The 22,192-nt window shown below is 39.5% G+C and overlaps 2 protein-coding genes across 3 annotated transcripts; both read right to left on the bottom strand.

Moving 5' to 3' along the window:
• Positions 1 to 525: 525 nt before the first annotated feature.
• LOC109521595 (cell division control protein 42 homolog) lies at positions 526 to 16,653 on the bottom strand. 2 transcript variants are annotated; one of them, XM_019879529.1, is made up of 6 exons: positions 16,534 to 16,652; positions 12,743 to 12,868; positions 12,101 to 12,173; positions 11,755 to 11,864; positions 6,956 to 7,153; positions 526 to 2,258 (listed from the first exon to the last, which is right to left on the bottom strand). In XM_019879529.1, exons 2-6 carry the CDS (start codon positions 12,845 to 12,847, stop codon positions 2,169 to 2,171), a joined length of 576 nt encoding a protein of 191 aa, XP_019735088.1. In that variant the 5' UTR covers positions 12,848 to 12,868; positions 16,534 to 16,652; the 3' UTR covers positions 526 to 2,168. The 2 variants fall into 2 exon arrangements, with proteins under 2 accessions (XP_019735088.1, XP_019735096.1); XM_019879537.1 differs by lacking the exon at positions 526 to 2,258 and adding an exon at positions 5,449 to 6,056 and having other exon boundaries at positions 16,534 to 16,653.
• Positions 16,654 to 17,039: 386 nt separating this feature from the next.
• Positions 17,040 to 20,976, bottom strand: snrpe (small nuclear ribonucleoprotein polypeptide E). Its single transcript, XM_019879551.1, has 5 exons — positions 20,798 to 20,976; positions 20,297 to 20,323; positions 20,152 to 20,214; positions 19,326 to 19,404; positions 17,040 to 17,230 (listed from the first exon to the last, which is right to left on the bottom strand). The coding sequence occupies exons 1-5, from the start codon at positions 20,849 to 20,851 to the stop codon at positions 17,175 to 17,177; spliced, it is 279 nt and encodes a 92-aa protein (XP_019735110.1). The 5' UTR covers positions 20,852 to 20,976; the 3' UTR covers positions 17,040 to 17,174.
• Positions 20,977 to 22,192: the final 1,216 nt, after the last annotated feature.

Genomic DNA, 22,192 nt, shown 5'->3' with positions numbered 1-22,192 from the left:
TTTGTGAGTCGTAACCTAAAGTCCGTCACCATTTGCGACTCGGAAGATAAATGCATCAATTTAAACAACCCATTCTTACTGTATACTACTCATCCCGCTTCTCAAAAACAGACGTAGAGCTATTTTGACCAAATTGAATAATTTTCATTATTTTTGTTCCTTTCATTGTGACTCATCTGAGGGCTTGGGTGACTGTGTCCATTGACTGGTGCTTAAAGCGAACCAGATGGGTAAAAAAAAAAAAGTACTTTTGCACAGCACTGACATATCTGTACTTCGCTACTTCGCCCACTTTAGATTTGTGGTTTGTGCAGAAAAACTGAGCAAAGGCTTTTGCCAACTGCGAGCTGCGGCCTCAGGATCAACGGTGATTTTTGGCTTAGCGGTGCCACCTAGTGGCTCGTTACCTCTTATGCCCAACGCCAATGTGAGCGAAATCTTTCTGGTTCATGAATAAAGATGTAGGTTCTTCGGTTATTGAGGTGTAACAATAAAAAATTTTAAAAAAAAACCAATAACTGACAGTTAAAGTGGTAAAGGCAATTAAGGTATAAGTTTAATATTTTTAAGAATGCATTATACAAAGAACAAAGACCTTTGACAAAAGCAATTGGTTTTTCACCAAAAAAACAACAGGTTATAATAACAATGATACTTGGGCTGCATGTTAACCCAACTCTAAGTCACCAGTAAAAGAACCAACCAAATCTTCATCAACCAGTCTCTCTGCCATAAAGAGGTGTTATTCGGCAAAACCAAGCAGTGGTTTTCTTGGTAAAGAATGGCAGGTATAAATTCAAACGTTTGTATTATGAAGCAATTGGGAGGGAGAGCAAGACAGACATACATTGTTGCCAAAGAAAATATTTGGGTAAAAACAGGATCCTACATCAATGTGTGCCATCTCACAGCCAATTTACTCAGCTGTACCTGAGAGACCAAAAGGGTCAGCTATATCTACCCATCCATTTTTTATGGGGTTTATTCTCATTAGGGGTGGGGCTGAGCTGGAGCATGTCCCATCTGACTTTAGGCTCGAGGTGGACAACGCCCTGGATGGATTGCCAATCCATCGCAGGGTGTATGCAAATTATTCACGTGTATTGATTCCTCCGGTGAATTTAAGTCTTTTCGGAATGTTGGAAATTCTTTCAAACACCACACAAGAACGAAGGCCGGCACTCACAACCCCCAGTCTTAAAGGCTACAAAAGGAGTTGGTGTGCCACCTCTAAAGAAGTGTAGCGAACCTTGTGTTTGTTAGTCGTGTCTATTGGTGCCAGTAAATGAGGCAGATTTTGCTTTGCGCTACCAATTTTAAGTGTAAGATGACAGGGTTACATGGGCTGAAGATCTTGTTGCACTCTCCCTTGGTCCCATGCAATGCATAAAGAGTACACTTTTTCTAACACTGTTCAACTTCCCTGTATTTAAGGGTAAATTTAATGTGGCAATATTTCATATTTGAGCTAGTCATCTCTTCACCGTGAACAACTCCAGATAAATAAGAGTGAATGTGAGCTGATAAATGAATTCATACTCAGAGTGGACTATTAACTGTTTTGCGTCAATTTAAGTGTCCATTCAGACCAACACACTTGCCTTTGTGGTTAATTGCGTGGAACAAGTAATAAATATCATTTGTCCAACTATCGTGTGTTTGGGGTGTTGGCAAACAAAAACATGAGCACCAGGAACTGCAGAGGGAAATGGTCATGGAAGCATTTCCTCCGGTGGTGCCCGGGCAACTAGGAAGGGTGGGGGCAGGGCTCCACAATGGCTGAAGACAACTACACGGTTGGGCATTTGAAAGGTCGATTTGGCCACAACACCGATTGCATTTAGAGCAATCTACTTAAAAGCTCAACTTTAATTCTACATGTACATAATAAGCTTGGTATCTGAATCCCCATCAGAGGCAATGGCAGTCTGTGCAAAGCCTGCATAACCTGCTGGTTAGGCTGATCTTCTACCCCCAAATCAGACTTCGGGGTGAAGCTTCTTATTGCGGAGACAGTTAAAACTTGGTTGACTGAAATCGTTCTCGTCATGCCTTTGGAGGTCAGTGCTGTCTATCAGCCTTAGCAGAGGAATGGAAATGTGGTTGGGTGGGGGCAGTATGTATGCAAGAGTATGTGTTAGATGCGTATGCTTTGAAAAAGACGCTTTTCATAGCAGCACACATTTGCGCTTCTTCTTGGGCTCTGGGGGCTCCAATGCAGCCAATATCGCCTCATCAAACACATTCTTTAGGCCTTTCTGTAGAGAAACAAAACAAAACAAATACACAGGCTAAATAAGGGGGAAGTGAAAACATGCAGAGGACAAACAGAGGTAAATCAATTCGGAAAAACTGAGAACAGAATAAAATGGCTCGGTGAAAACTGAAGAAAAGGCATGTTTGGAAACATGTCAATTGAGGTGACAAAATGAATAGTGGCAACACACAGCAGCATTGGATCAACACCGATTTGTTGATCCGTCTTCATAAATATCATCATAATCAGATAATGGATGGAGGGAATAAATGCCTTTAACAGATCTGACTTAGTAGCGTGTCAGGTCAACAGCACAGCGAGGGCAAATCAAATTGAACACAAGAAAGTGGAGGAAAAAAAACAGCACGTTCTATTTCGGTCAGAACTTCACATGAAACATGATCACAAACTTTCCACCATCTTGCATATTAGAGCAGTTCAAATTATTTTGTCCATGCATGGAATGGAATGCATCACAGTGCAATGGGGGTAGTTCCAGTTCAATTTTAGGTATTTGCACCATTAACAGAAATGCAACACCGGAGGATCTGCCATGTGAAGATTTTATTTTTTTTGATAAACTCCAGAAAAAAACAAGGGAGCAGAGAAAGAGTACCTCACTTGTGCTTTATTATAGGTTGTTTTTTTTCTTCTTCCAAAACAACTGTTATATCTTCTTTGTGTGACAACAGCAAGCAATAATTTCACATGGTTCTGTTGAGAAGTTTGCATACATTCACCATGGCTATACGCTCGGTGTTTTGGACCGTTGTTGCTTTCTCTGCAGGGCATAACAATTATTGCACTAAAATATACATAATCCAAGTTTTTCTACAGTCTGTGTTTGAGTAGGGATATTTTTCTGTGTTTACTGAATACCATCATATCACATTTGGAGTAAAAAAAAAAAAAAGAATAATCACACGTTAAACTTTATATTATAAATACAATTCAGGCTGTCATTAGATAATATTTTTTGTCGATTATTCTATCGAGTAAACGAATGATAAGATAAAAATGAACTTTGCATGAAATGTATTGCAAGTTTTTTTCTCCATTTTTAAAAATTATTTAATAACCGATGATTGTTGTTTCTTTTGTATTGTTTATTAATCAAGCCAAACCAAATAAACAACAATTAAGCAATTTCACACGAGAGGGAGCAATGTACTCATCAACATTTTGGAAACAGTTACTTCATGGCTACTGATGAATGTGAAGTGATACAAGTTTCATATGCTGTACACTTCTGAGGCTACTTCAAGTTTCACTACAGAGAAATCATGCTATGACTGAAAATAACGATTATTTTGTAATAGACTAAACCTGAATGTTTTTTTTTCCCTCGTAAATTTACTGGTTTGGTCTGCAACATGTTAGAAAATAGGTAAAAATGTCGATCCTTGTTTTCCAAAGAACGGGTAGATGTTGACAAATGTTTGATTTTGATTAAACACAAAGGCTAATCAGTCTGCTATCGTAACGGACTACAGAAATGAGAGAATATGTACTGTTGAAAGATTGAAATGAGAGGATTTTGACTATTTTCGGTTAAATAGTGCCTCTAAACAATTAGTCGATAATCAAACTCATTGACGATGAATTTGATGAGCAAATCCAAATACCATATAGTGTCATTGTATGTTTGCTGCTCTTGCGCTTTTTGTAATGTGTGCTGCTGAAAGATAATAGTCATTCTTACTTGGGCTGTCACGATCAAATACGTTTAGAATCAATTATTCTATCTATTGTTACATCGATGAATCAGATAAGATTTGATCTTGCATGTAAGTGCATATTACACTACCATTTATTTGCCCAATGACTGGTTATTAACCAAATATTATTTGGTATTGTTGATCAATTGAAAAACTAAACTAAGCAATACCACACGGAGGATTGATGTTGTACTCACCAATATTTTGGAAACTCTTTCGATTCAGACGCTTTGATCATTGTTTTCCAAATGTCCAATTGCAAATGTCTTACGCAAAAGATTAGTCAGCCTTCTTTGATGAAGAACTACAGAAATCAGGAAACAATTACTGGTGAGAGGCTTGAGTCAGAGGATTTGAACAAGGGCTCTGAACAATTAAGTACAATTAAGAACATTTTCAAATTAGTTGTTGATTACTTTCATGATGGATTCACCGATTTAGTTTGACACTTGTAATTCTTTGTACGAATTTGGGAACAGTGAAAGAAAGACAGGAAGTGTTGTTTCACCAACCTGCCTGCAAATGGCTCTCTTGCGACTGGTCTGTGGCAAGCACTTTTCAGGCAAACGTCTATCGAGCTAATAATATGTAAAAATAACTTCCAGTCCAACATTTTGGAACTGTGGCAGTGGCGTGTTATGCCGCAAAATTCTGAGTTCTCCATTCTTTGGGGTTGCAAAACACCCGATGAACACGCTTACGTCCTCACATGATAGATTGTGACAAGTTCCTGTTCACTGCTTAGTGCCCCATGTCTCTGCCTCGGTGGTTCTTAGGTTGCTCCAAACAACTCAAACTACTTCACTGTCACCAGAAGCAGAGTGGCAATATGGGTAACCTCCAAATAACACAAGAATTCACAGACACACACACTCCTAATTAGAAATGTTTTGAAACCAAGTGAAAAGAAAATACTCATTGTGGAGAGTCGATCCCTACTTTCACAATTGAAACAATCTAGTGGATCGAAGCCCAAATTCTTTTTTTGGCATACGTTTGAATACTACGCAATCAGTCCCCCCCAGAAGAGGTATGGTTGTTACAGCTGAATTTGTTGGCTGAATATTTCGCTGACATTCACATCCTTGAGTGCAAACTCATGAACCACCCTGTACAGAAGTTGAACAAAGTGTGTCCAAAAGCATGTGCCGAACAAAAACAATGGATCTGTGCGTAGAATTAGTCTCTACTTTTCTATTTGAAGATTATTACATAATGTACCGTTGTGGTCAAGATAGCAGGACACTCTCAGAATGCATTTTTGATGCCTTCTTCCCTCTTTTCAAATGATTAAATTAAATACAAAGGCATGCCAAGTTTAGTCCACAGCGTCATTGTGTCAACTATGACAAGAAAATAGGCATTCCAAATTCTTGCTCTGCTTTTGCTTTAATATTGACCTTGGACCATGTTAATTGACAGTGTGGTAGTCGTTAAGTCCAAGCACGATAAACAATTGAAAGATACAAATAATGAAGATTAGCCATGAAGCATTGTCAATATAGGCTTTAAACTGGGTAGTAAAAAAGAATTTGCAATTGCTTTCGATTTTTATACCTGCATATGGATGTTTTGAAGATTTTGAAGAAGAGTCTAAAGCGGAGGTCACCAACGTGGTGCCCACGGGCACCAGGGAGCCCTCAAGGACTATGGGAGTATTCCGCGGGCCTATTCCAAAAATAGCTCACCGGTGATGAGACACTGTGTGACTCTCCACGAATAATGTAGAAGTGATCATTTCAAAATGCGAACACTGGCAGATATTTATAATGAAGTGTGGCCAATTGATATTTATCTGTTTCATCATTATAACATATGAAGGTAGTTGGAGCAAATTTATTTCAAAATTGCATACTATCAAACTGACAGCCCTCCGCATTAATCAGTAGCTAAGGAGCAGCTCATCGTTTCAAAAAGGTTGGCGGCCCCCCGGTCTAAAGTAAAACTGCTACAATTAGCAGTGGACATAAGTTGGAGCAGTTGCACATTGTTTAAAATATGCAGCATTTTCTTTGTCTCTGCATCTCAGGAGGTTCTAGGGCAGCTAGGATAGCTTCATCAAATACATTCTTCAGCCCTCGCTATAGTGACAAGAAGGGAAAGACAACAATATCTCAGTTAGCATGGAAAGATGTTAAAGATTATAGCAGGCTATGGAAAAAGAAAGAATCTGAGGGGATGTGTAGAAGGTCTGACTTAAATACATGCACAAACAAAGAAACCGTGCAAGTTGACCTCAACCACGATTAGAAATTCAAAGATGAGGACTGTACAGGAAATAGGAAATTAAGATCAGCAACTTTGCAGGGAAGGAGGGAGGGAGGGAGAAAGAAAGGAAGAGGGGGAGGGAGGGAAGGAAAGAGCTTAAGAGTGTGGCGGGGGCCAAATGCTGATTTAAGTCACACTATTGTTCTTGCGCAGTTGTTCTGAATCACAATAGCACTACTCCCTTCCTTCTTAAACGACACAACCAAATGGATTAGCTCATAAAGCTTTACATGAGTACAATTATTTTTATCTTAGACTGTAATCCAGCTCCAATTATTTTGACAATAATAACCCGCAAAAAAATCTGCTACAAAATAACTAAGGTCCGCTTATGTACAGCCATCCATTATCCGCGCCGCTTTTCCTCACGAGAGTCGCGGGTGTGCTGGAGCCTATCACAGCTTTGGGCAAATGGCTGCATTTTATTTCATGTCATCACCGTGTGGACTACAACAGGAAAATGTACATCCCAAATCCTTATGATTTTGTTTGAGAGACAGAAAAAAAAACACGTACACACAAACAGTACACTACTCAAAATTTGTGGTTGGGGGGGGGGGGCAGAATGCAAGACAAAGCTTATCAAGCATTGTGTGCAAAGGCTAGGTTGGAATTTAGACATGCACTTTTTCCCTCCATTTTCTTAGCTCTTGCAATTAAAATTAATATGTATTATGCATTTTCACAAGTGTCTGTCTAATGTCTACGTTACCTGGGTGAGGGCTGAGCACTCCACATACTTCACAGCCTTGAGGTCTCTTGCAAGTTTCTCTGCTGTCTCTGGAGTAATAGGTTTTTGCTTGTTCTTTGCCAGCTTCTCGATAGTTGAGGGGTCATCTCGTAAGTCAATCTGAGTGCCAACCAGCAGGAAGGGGGTCTTTGGACAATGGTGTGTGATCTCTGGAACCCACTGGATACACAAAGACAATTAAGTAGCTGACAACACAGTTGCAATAAGACTTCACATATGAATGTTCTACAGTTTAAGCAGTGGAAAAGATACTGAATTTTTATATGCATCGCAAACCAAATGTAAATGAGTGTGACTCAATAACTGCATTGGAATAATCAATTATTAAATATGGTGCACCTCCTTATACGGTAATTCCTCTCACTAGCAGAAGGAATATGATTGAAGATGACACACTGAGCCAAGTGGCCAAACGCGACTGAACTGTTATGTCGTGTGCTACTATCTGCTCTACGTTTTCATGAGTAGATGACTGTCGGCATGTACTTTTGTTGGAAAATGTAATTGCAGACAAATGCCGTGGCAATGTCACAATGAAGCAGCAAATCAAGGGCTGCAGGGCTGTAAGCTATATAATATTTTATTCTGCTGAAAATGTGGATAATCGGGTAAAATATTTCCACTTAATAATGAACACTTTATTGTTAAACCTAGTGTGGTGCTGTGAAGAGTTTATTTTCTTTGCTAAAATATTCATGAGATTTTAGAGAGTGTCTCCCCATTCTGTTTTTGGTCTACGAGACCAAATGTTGCAGAGATGAAAGTGGACTTTTCTGAAAATTCCGGAAGAAATAAATAAATAAATAAATAAAGGTATATATATGTGTGTGTGTGTGTGTGTGTGTATATATATATATAGAGAGAGTGAGAGAGAGACACGCACGCACGCACGCACGCACGCACACGCACTTAGCCGATCACCTATGAATTAGTTTACACAAAATGCTATTCAAATACTCGACATTGAATGATTAATCTTCCTTTTGTGTTCACACGTGTACCCTTTGTGGCTTCCGTTCGGGCCGAAATTTCGAAATCTCCAAGATATGGCGAGGCCATGAGAATGCGAGGCAAGGGTATTACTGTTGTGGCGACGCCACTCAAGCTAAGCGAGCCTCAGCAGTAGATAGTCCGCTGCTCTCTGCTGTGCGTGCTTCAGCGCGAACATGTACGCAAGAGCGTCTTTTGATTTCAACCAATCAGCGTCGACGCAAATGACGTCACACACGACAACAGCTAAGCTAAGTTAGCCGAGACGACACTCGAAGTCGGACGGACACGATTTTCTGCCAATCTGTGTTTTTCCCTTTTTGGCCACAACTGTCTTGTTGACGGCGTCTTTTATTCGTTCCACTGGGGTTTAGCAGGTGTGTTTATAAAGAGACGAAAATTGTTTGGGGACTATCCCCCATCTTCTAGTTGAGATGGTATAACCCAAGAGGCAAAATGACGCTTGCTACTGTTGTTGCGAGTTGCCGTTCGTTCTACTAAACCATTAGTCAAACGCCATCATGTCTTCTGTCGTTATTACACAAACAAAAATCTCTTTACCGTTACTAGTGTTAGTGCCTCAATATGGCTACGCTCGTGAAAGCAATACAACGAACTCAAACGCGTCTTCGTTCAATGTTGTCAACTAATATCCGGATTAATTTTATTATTTATTTTATTTTCCTCAATTCTCCGGAGAAATTTTCATAAAAATTTGAAAAACCCGGAATTCCGGGAAAATCCGGAGGACTTTCATCTCTGATGTTGTTAGAAGACCACTGGTGATTTTGCCGACTAAAGCAGTGGTTCTTAACCTTGTTTGACGTACTGAACTCAAACAGTTCAAATGCACATTCACCGAACCCTGCATTGGTGAAATATAAAATTTAGAGTTTTAAAAAATTAAAGACATAAAAAAACGCATTTTTAAAACCAGAAAAAGTAAATAAAATTTCAAGACATGAGTATACGTGTTTTTGATTGTGCACAAAATGAACCGTGCATGACGTACTATCACGACAGTCACACGTTGACTACAGAGCGAACAAAGTTTCCCGCAGCACTGATTGGACAAGCAATGTAATGTGATCATCCGCAGCCAGTGATGGCCAAGCGGGCATGTCATAACTAATTGACATGTTGAGTCGGGTGTGTCTTAACCTCCATGGCAGAGGCTCCGTTGAACCCCTGGGGTTTGATCGAACCCAGGTTAAGAACCACTGGACTAAAGCAACACATTTGAGTAAGCCTGGCTTGTTCAGAAGTGATCAGTTAGAACCGGGATTGGGTCAGGCTATCAGCATCAGAATGTGCGAAGTCATTTACGTTGACTATCTCTGGAAAGCAATTTAACAGCTCCAACAAGCCTATTTGGAGCACTTGAGCCCTCCAAGCGCCTGCTGCCACTAGCTAACACTTGCTAGTGATGGGGCAGCAGCTAAAAGCTGGCAACAGGCGCTGGGTCAATGTAATGGGGTCGCTTTTCTTTCAGCACCGTTTAATAAGAATAAAAACCTATATTCGTCTCACAATGAAGAAATTCACACTTTACAACAGCAAAGTTATGAAAGGAAGAAAATAGAAGAACAAAAACTATAGGAGCTGCTGTAAAGGCAGCAACTCTCGCGTCGCCATCTTGTGTATGCGTGTGTGCGTGTGTACAGTGAAACTCCTCTAGAACGAAACCTACATGGGCGAAAATACCCCCTTATGTGAAAAAATCTTCATGCATTAACACAATTCCCATTCTGCTGCCCCCCATACGACGAAAACCCCCCTGTTGCGTTATACGAAATCATTTTCTCTGCTCCAGCCTCGCGAAGACATTCACTACAACGAAGTCTTATCTAACAGCGAAGAACCGAAGCTACTACGACTTTGAAACTCTTAAAACCTGAGGTAACATATTTCATTAAAATTTTTTGAGTCAATTTTGTCACCCCCTTTATAAATAAATAAATAAATAAATACAATTCAGGACCCCACTTTGAAACCCATCCTTCCTTTGAAACTTTGACTGCTTTAAAAGTGGAGGTTAAACAACTGAATTTTTCAAGTAAGTTTTTGGACATCTGTTAAAAATCATGAGAGCTTGGAGTCATCCTTTGTAACCTTAAATGTTCCTTAGAAACCCTCATCGAGAGCTAACTATGGCCATCGAGGACTGCGAAGCGTCCTGTGGGTGCTTTTAGCATCATCACAAGTAAAGCATTCGAGGAAACGTTCGTTCATTTGAATGTCCGTCGAGCCATAAGCAATTTACTCTGAGCAGCTAATCGGATGCTATAGATCTTCAGTATCTGCACACATAGACAGTGAGGTCCCTCTTGGCCATTGACCGTGGCTCAACGGACATTCAAATAAACGAACGTTTCCTCGAATGCTTGTTATCATGCTAAAAACAGCCACGGGACGCTTCGTAGTCCTCGATGGCCATAGTTAGCTCTCGAAGGCTAAAAACCTTACGCTCACTAGAGCGCCTCTCTCTCATAGCGAAGCACCTAAGACAAGAAGAGCTCTGATGCTGGGAGAGAGGGTAAAAGTGATCAAAATGAAAGACAGAGCAAGCAAAATAAAAGACAATATCCAAGAAATTGATGCAAGTGAAAGTGAATGCTGATCGTAAATTTCGTAATTTCTTTCCCTTTTTTTCTTTCTACACTGACAATATGAAGTGTCAAATAAGTGTGTGCTCATACTTATGCACTATTGGAATAAAAATAGAGTACACATACATTTGTGTGTGTGGGTGTGTGTGCTTCCATCTGAGATCAAATTTGCTACAGTGAAAAACCCCCTGTTGTGAAAAAATTCTTGCTGCAAACATTATTTCGTTGTAGAGGAGTTTCACTGTATATAGATAGATAGATAGATAGATATGTGAAGCTGGTTGGTGAAGCTCTTTCTCTGTGGGTTGTTGAAAAAAAGGGAGGACATCTGAGATCAAATTTGCTACAGTGAAAAACCCCCTGTTGTGAAAAAATTCTTGCTGCAAACATTATTTCGTTGTAGAGGAGTTTCACTGTATATAGATAGATAGATAGATAGATAGATAGATATGTGAAGCTCTTTCTCTGTGGGTTGTTGAAAAAAGGGAGGAGGTGTAATCGAGGGTGTGTTATTCTTGAGAAATTGCGGTGTATTTATTTCATGCATGTGCGGTGAAAAGGGTGTCAAGTCTCAGTTGCCAAAATGTACTCCAATATCCACACATAATTTTTTACCTGTTCTCTCTCTAGCTATCGTGGCCAGGGCAATATACTACTTTCTTAACAATCCCACCATTTTGTTCAACAAAAAAATAATCCAGTACACTTGGTGTGGCACCTTAAGACGTGGTTTCCTAATTAGAACACCAGGGGTTTTACCGTGACAGTGAGTGGTATGTGTGTGAGGGTGAATGGCCAGCTGTGCATGTGTGAGGCGCTGACTGTAATTTGTTCATGAGTATCCAGTTCGGCCATGTTGCTCGGTGTGCACCGAGCCTTGAGATTCAACCACTAAAACAGCTCAATTAAAAAGAATGACATTTATCTGCCATTTGGGCTGTCTGTGGTGCCGGCGGTTCTGAGCAAAGTGACATCACACGTCAGTGACGTGCTTCCACAAAGCAAGAGTGTCAGATTCCTGTCAAATCAACGCAGATACAAAAGACTACTTGTGTGCAATACAAAAGTGACAGTATAATGCCAAATTCGTTTTCACCACTAATTTAAATGCACACAATCAAATGAGGAATACAGTCATAAGAAGATGGGAGGGGAACTTGCCTTTTCTTTTACGTTTTCAAATGATGAGGGAGACACGACGGAGAAACACACAAGGAAGACATCTGTCTGGGGATAACTCAGAGGTCGTAACCTGTCATAGTCTTCCTGACCTGGAAAAAGTACAAACAATAATGTGGATGGACCAGCTGTCAAATGTGCAGCCTTGATATTAATGACACAATAGGCCCACCAAAACTAGTATCTCCAGGCTGGAGTGAGTAGTAGAGATTAAAAGAACAATTTTGGGGTTTCAGATCAAGTGATCGCCAAAGCTACATAAATGTAGATAAATGCACTGGATAAACAAGTATTTGTTAAAAAAAAAAAAAAAGGATCAAATACATACCTGCAGTATCAAATAAGCCCAGTGTGTAGGGCTCACCTCCAATCATTACGGTTACGGCATAATTATCAAACACCTGCAAAACAAACATAAAACTATGTCAACCATCTACTTCCCATATCCTAAATATATACATATGCCCACATTATAAAAACAGATTCACCAACATTAAAAGTCTTGGCTGAACGTGAAAACTGAAAATGGGGGGGGGGGTCTTTGTTGGATCCTTTTCTGCACTTGTCAAATTTGTCAAAGTGCGAGCTGCTCTCTAGTTCTTTCCGAGCGATACACACGTTTTCACAGCCGCAGAGATGGCAACCCCTGTCATAACTTCTCAGGCACATCCTAGATATTTTGTCAGGAACGATTGCCACTGGGCAAAACCAGAAAAGTTCCAAACAACATTCATACTTGCTTTATATTTGTATGATATTGTCTTTCTTTAGTTTCAAGTGACATAATATTGACTTTTTTCCAGTTGTGACGCATTCACTAGTCTTGGAACATAACTGCTAAATATGCAAATAATGTTTAAAGTTTTATTCACAGAATGACATTACAAGATATATTACGTTGTATGGTCGTTTAGTAAAGTTGTATGATCGTAGTTTAAAAAAGATATTCAATCAGTTTCCAAATACTTACTGTCGGTACATATTCTGAGGGAAATTTGTTGGTAGTGTATGAGATGAGCAGGCAGGTTTTACCCACGGCACCATCCCCAACGACAACACACTTGATGGTCTGCATTCTTCACAAATCATTCAATACCTAGAAGACCAAAAACAAAGATGAATATTTACTTTGCAACTATCATAGCAACATATTGGAGAGAGCAATGTGCATCCGGCACATGACAGACCAGACACCAATATTTGGGATGGGTACCAAGACTTGGTACAATACTGACCCCAGGACTGAATTAGTTAAGACTGCAACATTCTTCATAGTTCTGTTAATGGTCAAGGAGAAATTATTCCCATTTATTTTAGTTTATTTATATAGTGACGGGAAAGTTATTTCACACCTTTTATCTCTCCGATCTTGTTTGTACTTAAGCTCCATGCACGAGAGGCATGACTGGCTCCTTCCCATGCAGTGCTGTGCGATGAGAAAACAATGAATCATAGCATTATATAAAAATTTCCATTGGCCCAAGTAACCCTATAATTTTTATTTTGGTCTTTTGATGAGTGGGGTTGGCATTAGCCTGACGATGGGGATTCCTGCGCCATCAAAGCCACACCTACTCGGGCATCTGTGCCATGCTCCAACAGCGTCAACATCTTTGGAACCTTGCCGCCAACTCAGTGGAACCTCTTTGAAGGCTCAAAGAAGTGAGCTAACATGTTAAAAATTCCCTCGAAGGCGAACGTCTGAGAAAGTTTGACGAACGTTTGCGACATTGAACGAATCCTGACGAGAATGCAAGCCATAAAGAAAAACAAACACGTACTTCCCAATGTCATGTTTTGCCTAAGAGTGGGTTCCCCGGACGGCACCAACTGTTTTCCACAGCAAGTACTTTTGGCCACAGCGCCAATATACAAAGCCGTCAGCTCCGCCATACTCAGTAAACCTTGGAGATTATCAGCACACATCTGGAAGTTTCCTTGTTCATTTTTGTGATATCACGCAAGAGGTCTTGTTCTCACATCAGGGCTCTGTCCAAATGTGCACACGATTGCCTGTGCAATGCGCTATTCAGGAGTTACACCATTTTGTAGGATTGCCCGAATGTCCAAAAGGAAAAAAAATGTAGTGCACTCAAAATTACCCAGAATGTAAGTAGTGAGCATCGATGGTCATTCAACAGAGAGAGGATATATTGCGAGCAAGAAAACGATATGGCGTAAGCATGAATATTGTAACAATACAGTAACTATACGCCACGGATTTTTTTTTATTTCTTTAATTGAAAATATGTACAACAAGGAAATAAATTACAGTTTAAAATGTTTTTTTTTTGTTCACAATAAACATTCAGAGATCTTAATGCATTGGTGCATCATGACAGGTAGGGCGTTCACGTCTTATGTGACAAGAGCGTAAGCATGAATATTGTAACAATACAGTAACTATACGCCACGGATTTTTTTTTTATTTCTTTAATTGAAAATATGTACAACAAGGAAATAAATTACAGTTTAAAATATGTTTTTTTTTTGTTCACAATAAACATTCAGAGATCTTAATGCATTGGTGCATCATGACAGAAAAAAAATGTAGTGCACTCAAAATTACCCAGAATGTAAGTAGTGAGCATCGATGGTCATTCAACAGAGAGACGATATATTGCGAGCAAGAAAACGATATGGCGTAAGCATGAATATTGTAACAATACAGTAACTATACGCCACGGATTTTTTTTTATTTCTTTAATTGAAAATATGTACAACAAGGAAATAAATTACAGTTTAAAATGTTTTTTTTTTGTTCACAATAAACATTCAGAGATCTTAATGCATTGGTGCATCATGACAGGTAGGGCGTTCACGTCTTATGTGACAAGAAGAAAAGTAGTGCTGACTGCCCAAATCACCAAACAGAATCAGGGAGCTACGAAATAGTACTACATATAGTGCGGGAATATATAGTGAATGAGGGGTTGAGGGGATATCGGCGGACATTTGGACACGGCCCAGGTCTCATCTCGCTAGCTCACAGGCTACATCTCGGAGCTGTGGCCACTTCCTGGTGTAAGACCAAACCCTTTGAGAATTAAGACACCCCTTTCGTTCTCATATACATGCACAACTGAGGGCTAAGGGGTGAAACAAGCTATGAGGTAGAATTGGCCCAAAATGTACTGACGGCCTGAAGCTCAGTCGCCAGTAAAAGTCCATAAAATGAGCCGCATCATTGTTTGTGTCGCACTAACATGGCAACGGTTGCTGTGCTAGATAGAGGTCATGCCCACAAAATTTTGGCTTCTGACTGGTCGATTGCCGTTTATTTGTGCATCATAATAGGCATATAGCTCAAAAGGGAGCATATCATTTTTTACAGTATACCTATTCATATCTGTGATAATGTAATGACTAATAATGATGGAGCATATCCCAATGGTTGGTACCCGTATATCATTAGAAAGCTGAGATGTCAAATCATTCTCTTTATTGATCATGCTCTTTATTGATCAAACGTATTTTCTGAAATATGGGTCACTTTGTCACATTTTGATATGCTGGATCACATTGATTGAGGTGCTTGTATATCAGAACCGCAATTAATAGACAATGCCCACGTCTTAAAACAAGCATTTGTATGCAACAACGCACCCTGAAAGAAAGCCATCCTAAGGCCTCGAGGTCCCAATTCTACACCACTAAATAAGCCGTAATCAATTGATATAAATGTACACAAACGATATAAGATTGCAAATAAAAGTGTCAATGCGGAGTACATTGATTGTCTGTTACAACAATGCGCAATACTTTGTTTTTAACAATGCAATTCACTCCAGCATACAAAAATTTAAACCGTTGTGTTAATGATACATTGTTCTTTCAACATCACGACATCTGTTAGGCCTTAAAACACTCGATGATTAAAAACAGAAAGAAAATAATCGTAAGAAGAACAGCTTTCCAACATTCAGGTATTCAAAGAAATTCAACAAATTCGCGTCCTTCAAATTCAGTGGCTCGAGACGTCATTATACTGTCATGGATACTTAATATCGTGTTTCTAGACCCGCATAACTAATTTTGGGTGAATGTTAAAAAACGGAATAAGCGACGTACTCGAGGTGTGGGGAATGTATCCCCGTAGTCTGCAAAATCATCACGTTTGACTAAAATGGGTAACGACTAGAAGATCGCTGAGGATCATTGGAAAAACAGCTACCGTTAGCTTAGCTACACAAGTAGAATCTGTACACTACTGTATTTAGGTTATTGCTGGCCTCAATCTGCCTCCACCTCCGCCCCATTTTCCTGTCGGCTGACATACAATCGATGAAACATTTCTCTGATTATTGGCCTTTTTGGATGTTCTGTTTCTGTTGTCATTTCCATGAAAGCTTACAAATGTTTTTCAATTACGACGTTTCAACCCAAGCTGATAATACGCGGCTTCACAGCCTGCTAACCGATGGCCGGTATCCAGTCAAGTATGCATGTTTTTTTTAAATTCCCAACTGACTGTACGTATTCAATTACCACTATACTTAAAAATCGATGAACATCTAAAAATCGTACACGGGCGTTGAATTCCCGTTATAATTATTTAACGGATGTGTTAAACCGTCTTGGCTAGCAACTGGACACACTAATTAACTTGCTAGCAAAGCCACCGGGCTAATCTTAAAGCGATGTCACCGACATATCACACAACTTAGGGATTTCACGTCCATCACAACTATTCCACCGACGTCACCTACTTTATAAACACTAAGAATAATAAATTGATACGTTTGTGGAATTTTCCCTTACCGTATCTCCCACTGATGTCTTCACGTCGGGCGTTGGCAGCTCCACTCCGGACTAGGGGCTTCCCAGGCAACCGAACAGGGACACACTGCACAGCACAACACTACACTACAGCGAAAGTAAACGGAATTACATTTTTCGGATCGCCAAATATGTTTTTGTTTTTTAAGTCTGATAATTGCAATTATTAACTGCCGGGACATCAACTAAAAACCAAAAAACAAACAAAAAGTAGTATAAAGGGGTATATAAATACAATTCAAGCCCAAATAACACATTCAAAACCACACTCAACAATTATATTTTAAAATGACAAATTTTAGAACTAAACGCGCAATGCAATTCATTAAATAAAGCTTGTTTGGACTGAATATATCTGCTCACGTCAGAGGTTTGACCGACATATTACATGCATTACAATAGTCTGCCACTAGATGACAATGCAACACAATGACCCAATTTCTCATGCAAGTGAGAGAGGGTAATATCCAATTAAAAGAATCCCAAAATAATTATGACAAAGGAAAACTTTATTTTCAAAATGAACATAAATTGTAGAAATTGACACCTTTCAATAACACGTCACAATGAAGGTCTAAAACAAAGGAAACACATTGCTCGTGAATGGTTGGGATTTACTGATGTCACTTGGACACACTCTGCAGCAAGGTAATGTTATCTCCTTTCAACATGATCCTTCCTAGAAGAAAGAGAAGAAATATGGACGTCGATCAGAAAAGTACACTTATTTCAATAAAAAGTCAACTCTCAAGTGGACACACACACACACACACACACACACACACACTGGGTGAAAGTTACTTCTTGATATTTTCTACTCATAACTAATTGAGGTAATTAATCCAATGTAATACATTTCTAAACCAAGATTTATTTTATTTATTATTTTTTTTTATGAATTGTGGAACAAGCGTTGTGATCCCGTTTAGTGTGACGTAGGCTAAAGCCTGGCTCACATGGCAAGATTTTAAAATTGTCAGATGTCTTCCAAACTATGACGGGATGAGAACAAAAACATGTGTGGTGTGCAGCCAAACGGCAAGATCAACACACCACACACAAAGCGATTCATTCGCGGATATTCTCACATCACACGGAAAATGACACAAACCTCTAGAGCAGTGGTTCTTAACCTGGGTTCGATCGAACCCTAGGGGTTCAGGTGAATTGGTCTCAGGGGTTCGACAGAGCCTCTCTCATGGAGGCTGAGACACACCCGACTCAACATGTTGATTAGTTATTACACGCTGCGTGCAGTTGGTCACATTACATTGCCTGTCCAATCAGTGTTGCGGGAAATTTAGTTTGCTCAGTAGTCACCGTGTGACTGTCCTGATAGTATATCATACAATTTTAAAAACCTATACTTATGCCATGTAGTTTTATTTACTTTTTTAAATTTTTATTTTTCACTAATGAAGGGTTCGGTGAACGTGCATCTAAACTGGTTGCGTTCGGTACCTCTAACAAGGTTAAGAACCACTGCTCTAGAGATTAAACATGCATTCATGTTTAAAAAAAAAAACATGTCGGACAAAGGGGCAGCAGGGATCTCAGATCGTGTTAACACAATGGCACTAGTTTGTGGATTATTTTCAGGGAAATGTGACACAAAAAGAAAAGATGTTGACCCAAAGGGTGGAGACAGCACGAACACGTACTACCTGCTACAGCGTAATGTTTTTGTCCCAATCATGTGATTAAAGTTAAGGTGACTCCTGTCCCGAAAAATGGTCAAACTCTACCGTCCATTTGCAACAATTTGTGGACAAAACATGCATATGAAATAATTCTTTGAGCAAGAGATTTATGATCGAGTTGTCATGTAAATAAGGCAGCAAAACCTCTTTGACTGTTGAATCATTCATGTTTTTTTCTGCAGTTGTGATGTCGATCAAGATGCAGCAATAAATTATCGTGCTCCTCTGAGATTTGCAAAGGCTGCACACGGCAACTGTCTCGTCAATATAATCTCATTTCTTGCTCAATCCAAAGTGTTTCCAGGCAAGCGAATGCATTGCGTCATCAAACATCTCCCCTCACCGCCATGATCTATGTTGTGTAGTTGATGTAAATCCTCGTCGACGACCAGACGTGTGCGAGTGAAAAATCAAATGTATTTGGAATTTTGAGGATAAAATTAAGTTAAGCATATCAATTAATAACTTGAAACGGATATTGTGTATATGTATGACCAGCATCAATGTACACTAGTTCAGCGCGGTCGATGTAAGTGGCAGACACATTGATAGATCGATTAAATAGATGCATCATGACACCACTACTTCTCAGACATGAGTTGTGTTCAATGTATTGGTTCTCAAGCTATTTTCAGCACTCTGGATTGGTTAATATTGTTAAAAAACAAAAGGAAGTGGGAAGGACCATTGGTATTGATGTGTGGGATGGGAAAAAAAAAAAAAGATTTGACCATATTTGGGCATAGAGGTATTCTGTTTGACAGCGACATGACTCATGTTCCATGCTTTCAAACTTGCATTAAAGAACCAATGCTGAAAAAAGCTAGAATTTAGGGGTTAGGGGAGGAAAAAAAAAGTAAGAAAATGAAATAACCCCTTTCACTCTAAATTGTCCGTAGGTGTGATTGTGAGCGCGAATGGTTGTTTGTCTATGTGTGCCCCGCAATTGGCTGGCAACCGGTTCAGGGTGCACCCCCGCCTACTGCCCAAAGACAGGTAGGATACATCCGCAACCCTCGTGAGCATAAGCAGATTAGAAAATGGATGGATGGATTGATGAAAACAACCTCTTACCCAGGGGCTTCCTGTTCCTTGTCTTCATGTGGACTTCCTCGGAATCCTCAAGAACCAAGTTCATGTACTCATCGAAACCCTAAACATCCAACAGAGCATTAATTGCAAAACTGACCCCCCCAAACCTTTGTTGGTTACATTTCTTCCACATTTAAAATAAAAATGAAAGTACATTGGTATTTTTTTTAATGATGCAAATACTGGTCAGTATATTGTTTTAAGAGAACTAATTTACACAATACATTTATAGAATTAATGTACATCGATTTAAAATGCATAGCTACCTATCCCTGGAGTTAACCTTCTTAAATGCAAATCATATGACGCAACACTTCCAACCCAAAATCGAATACATTTTTCTGTATTTTATAACATTTTAATTATATCCACAATATCCTTTCCAACACACCACTTTCAATTGCCTTTTCTGAATTACAAAGTATGGCAATGGCAGCACGTCAAAGTGAAGTCAGTACAACGGCAGAAGAGAATGAATGTTGCCCCAGTAGGAAACGATTTAGGTAAAAATGGTCATTATTAACAACCATTTAATTTAAATGCATCAGCCAAATAATGGGCTGTGCCAAATGACTGGTTAGCACGCCTGCCTCACAGTGCAGAAGTCATGGGTTCGATTCTGGGCTGCGGCTTTCCTGTGTGGAGTTTGCATGTTCTCTCCATGTCAATAAAAAGAGAAAGTCCAAATGCCAAATTGCATTTGGACTTTCTCTGACTCATTTTTATTTAATGTTAATTTCTCTTTCAGATCAGAGCAACAATAAAACAATTTCAACAGTAATAGCTGGAAGATTGGAGGGGGACTTACAATGATACAGCCCTCTATTCTGATGTTGACCTGCTCATACAACCACACCTGGATCCTTGAGCGCTGTGGATGAAAGAAACAAATTCACTTTGTAATCCCATAAACACTATCAACAGAAGAAAGAAAGAAAATAATAAATACTTACATTCTGGAGATATCTGAAGATAAGGTTCTGATTGATGGGGTCAAAGAAATTATTTACGAGGACATTGATACACAATTACACAGAACTACTGCACATACAGCACTAAGCACACGGATTTAGTTTTATCTACAATTTTATTTGGATTCATCAAATGCAGGAATGCGAGTACGAAATTCTGCGAGATGTCTTTTGCCTTGCAGCAGTAACTACAAACAATAATAAACCCAGAAATGTATTAAATGTACAATTTCGCGCATTTTATCTTTACCGTTACTATCAATGGTCGTGCATTTCGCAGGTCTCCACAGCGAGTCAATACACTCCAAGAGTAGAATATTTAAACAACGATTAAAATTCTGTAGTCGTCCGCCTTTTAATATGCATCAAAATAGAATGGCTAACGCCAGCTACCTCTTGTTAAAGCGTTAGCTTAACTGCTAAAGCTAAATGAATGACTTCCCTATGGTTCATCCCAAAAAAGGCAAGGGGTAAAAAGGATACAATAGGCTGAACCATAACCTTCTGAACCTTCTGTCCTTGCCCTCGGTACGCCATCCTTCCAAAGCGCTCCCACGAGTATCTGGATGAGGATTTTTTTAGGGACTCCCTCCTTGGTCTCAGACAGCAGAATACGAAACACACACGTTGTGCTCAATGGCGGGCTTCCGTTTGCTTGCTGAGCAGCAAAAGGGATCTCTGCTTTTCAAACAGCGCCCCGCTCCTGCTAGGAGGTCAGTACTACATGCAATTCAAGAAGGGTCAGTGGATGACTGCAGGGTCCTTGCTAGTTCAACGATTTAACTCGGAGCAGCCCTGGGTTTTAACTTAAACCCCTTCCAAGTGTTTATTTTACCTGCACACATTTTTTCCAGTCAGATCCCTCACAATAGTAGTTTCTATGAAATCATGAAGTACAGATCTTTGTAGCCTGTCTGACACTTCATTCATTTTAATTTTTGTCCAAGAGGAGTCGTCTGATTGACTTCAAATTTGAGCTATACCATCAATAACCTGGAACAACAACAGTGGGAAAACATGAGTTTTCCAAACACGACATCATGGGGGCTGGGCATCAAAAATTTGCATCCAATATTTCTTTTGCCACAGAGGAGGAAATGCTTAATAACTCCCATGCAGATGCTCCAAAAAATCTCAAACTTCACACACACATATATAAATAGTCGTGACATGAAGACCTCTATATGATAATATTCTGTTATACATGTAGAGCCACCTAGTGACGACTAGAAATGTAACTTTTTACATTTAAATGTACTACATGGAGCCAGTTTAATGAATTTAACTGAACATTTCTTCGAAAAGCCTCAAGATGTTGATCATGCTCTACGGTGAATATTGTGACTTTTCGGCAAAAGGCATGGCCATGACAGAAAATCTGAGCATTCACCATGTCAATAAAATCTGCTGTAATTTTCTCAAAATTTCTCACATTGGGTAGTCCAGGCCTGAAGATATCGACAAAATTATTTGTCATTATGGTGGTCGTGCCTCGACATGGTAGACAACCGGCAGTGGCGGGCCGTGCATTTCAACCTTAGGCCTTCAGTGACGTCACATACAAGAACGCAATACTGTATAGGCTCGTCAAGCAGCACTTAATTTCAGCAGCATTTAAAACCATCAAGTATGCATTCACAATTAAGAGCAGGAAACTAAATTTACAGATAGTCAAAAATAAAAAGATGATTTAAAAATACGAAATAAAATGCCACCCAAATTACGCTGTGTGATCTTAAACAAGTCTGTCCAATAAATTGCGCAATGTCGCAGTTTCATATAAGACACCAACCAAACAATAACAAAACAAACTATCCTTTGAAAATAAACAGATCATTTGCATTTTGAAAATCGGCGATACAACAGCAAATAACTGAA

Source organism: Hippocampus comes, unplaced genomic scaffold (genome assembly GCF_001891065.2).
Source record: "Hippocampus comes isolate QL1 unplaced genomic scaffold, H_comes_QL1_v1.1 scaffold205, whole genome shotgun sequence".
NCBI lineage: Eukaryota > Metazoa > Chordata > Actinopteri > Syngnathiformes > Syngnathidae > Hippocampus > Hippocampus comes.
Note: the sequence above shows the minus strand (reverse complement) of the source record. Positions and strands in the feature narration are given on the sequence as shown.

Bases quoted from the DNA above. Each gene is read 5' to 3' on its own strand.
- LOC109521595 (XM_019879537.1), bottom strand. From the start codon at position 12,847: ATGCAGACCATCAAGTGTGTTGTCGTTGGGGATGGTGCCGTGGGTAAA. The intron at 12,174-12,742 runs GTAAGTATTTGG...TTTGTTTTGCAG, and splicing joins CCTCAGAATATGTACCGACA to GTGTTTGATAATTATGCCGT. The intron at 7,154-11,754 runs GCAAGTTCCCCT...TTGTGTATCCAG, and splicing joins TTGAAAACGTAAAAGAAAAG to TGGGTTCCAGAGATCACACA.
- snrpe (XM_019879551.1), bottom strand. From the start codon at position 20,851: ATGGCGTACCGAGGGCAAGGACAGAAGGTTCAGAAGGTTATGGTTCAG. The intron at 19,405-20,151 runs GTAAGTCCCCCT...TTGGATGTTTAG, and splicing joins GAATAGAGGGCTGTATCATT to GGTTTCGATGAGTACATGAA. The intron at 17,231-19,325 runs GTAAGAGGTTGT...TCTTTCTTCTAG, and splicing joins AAGGAACAGGAAGCCCCTGG to GAAGGATCATGTTGAAAGGA.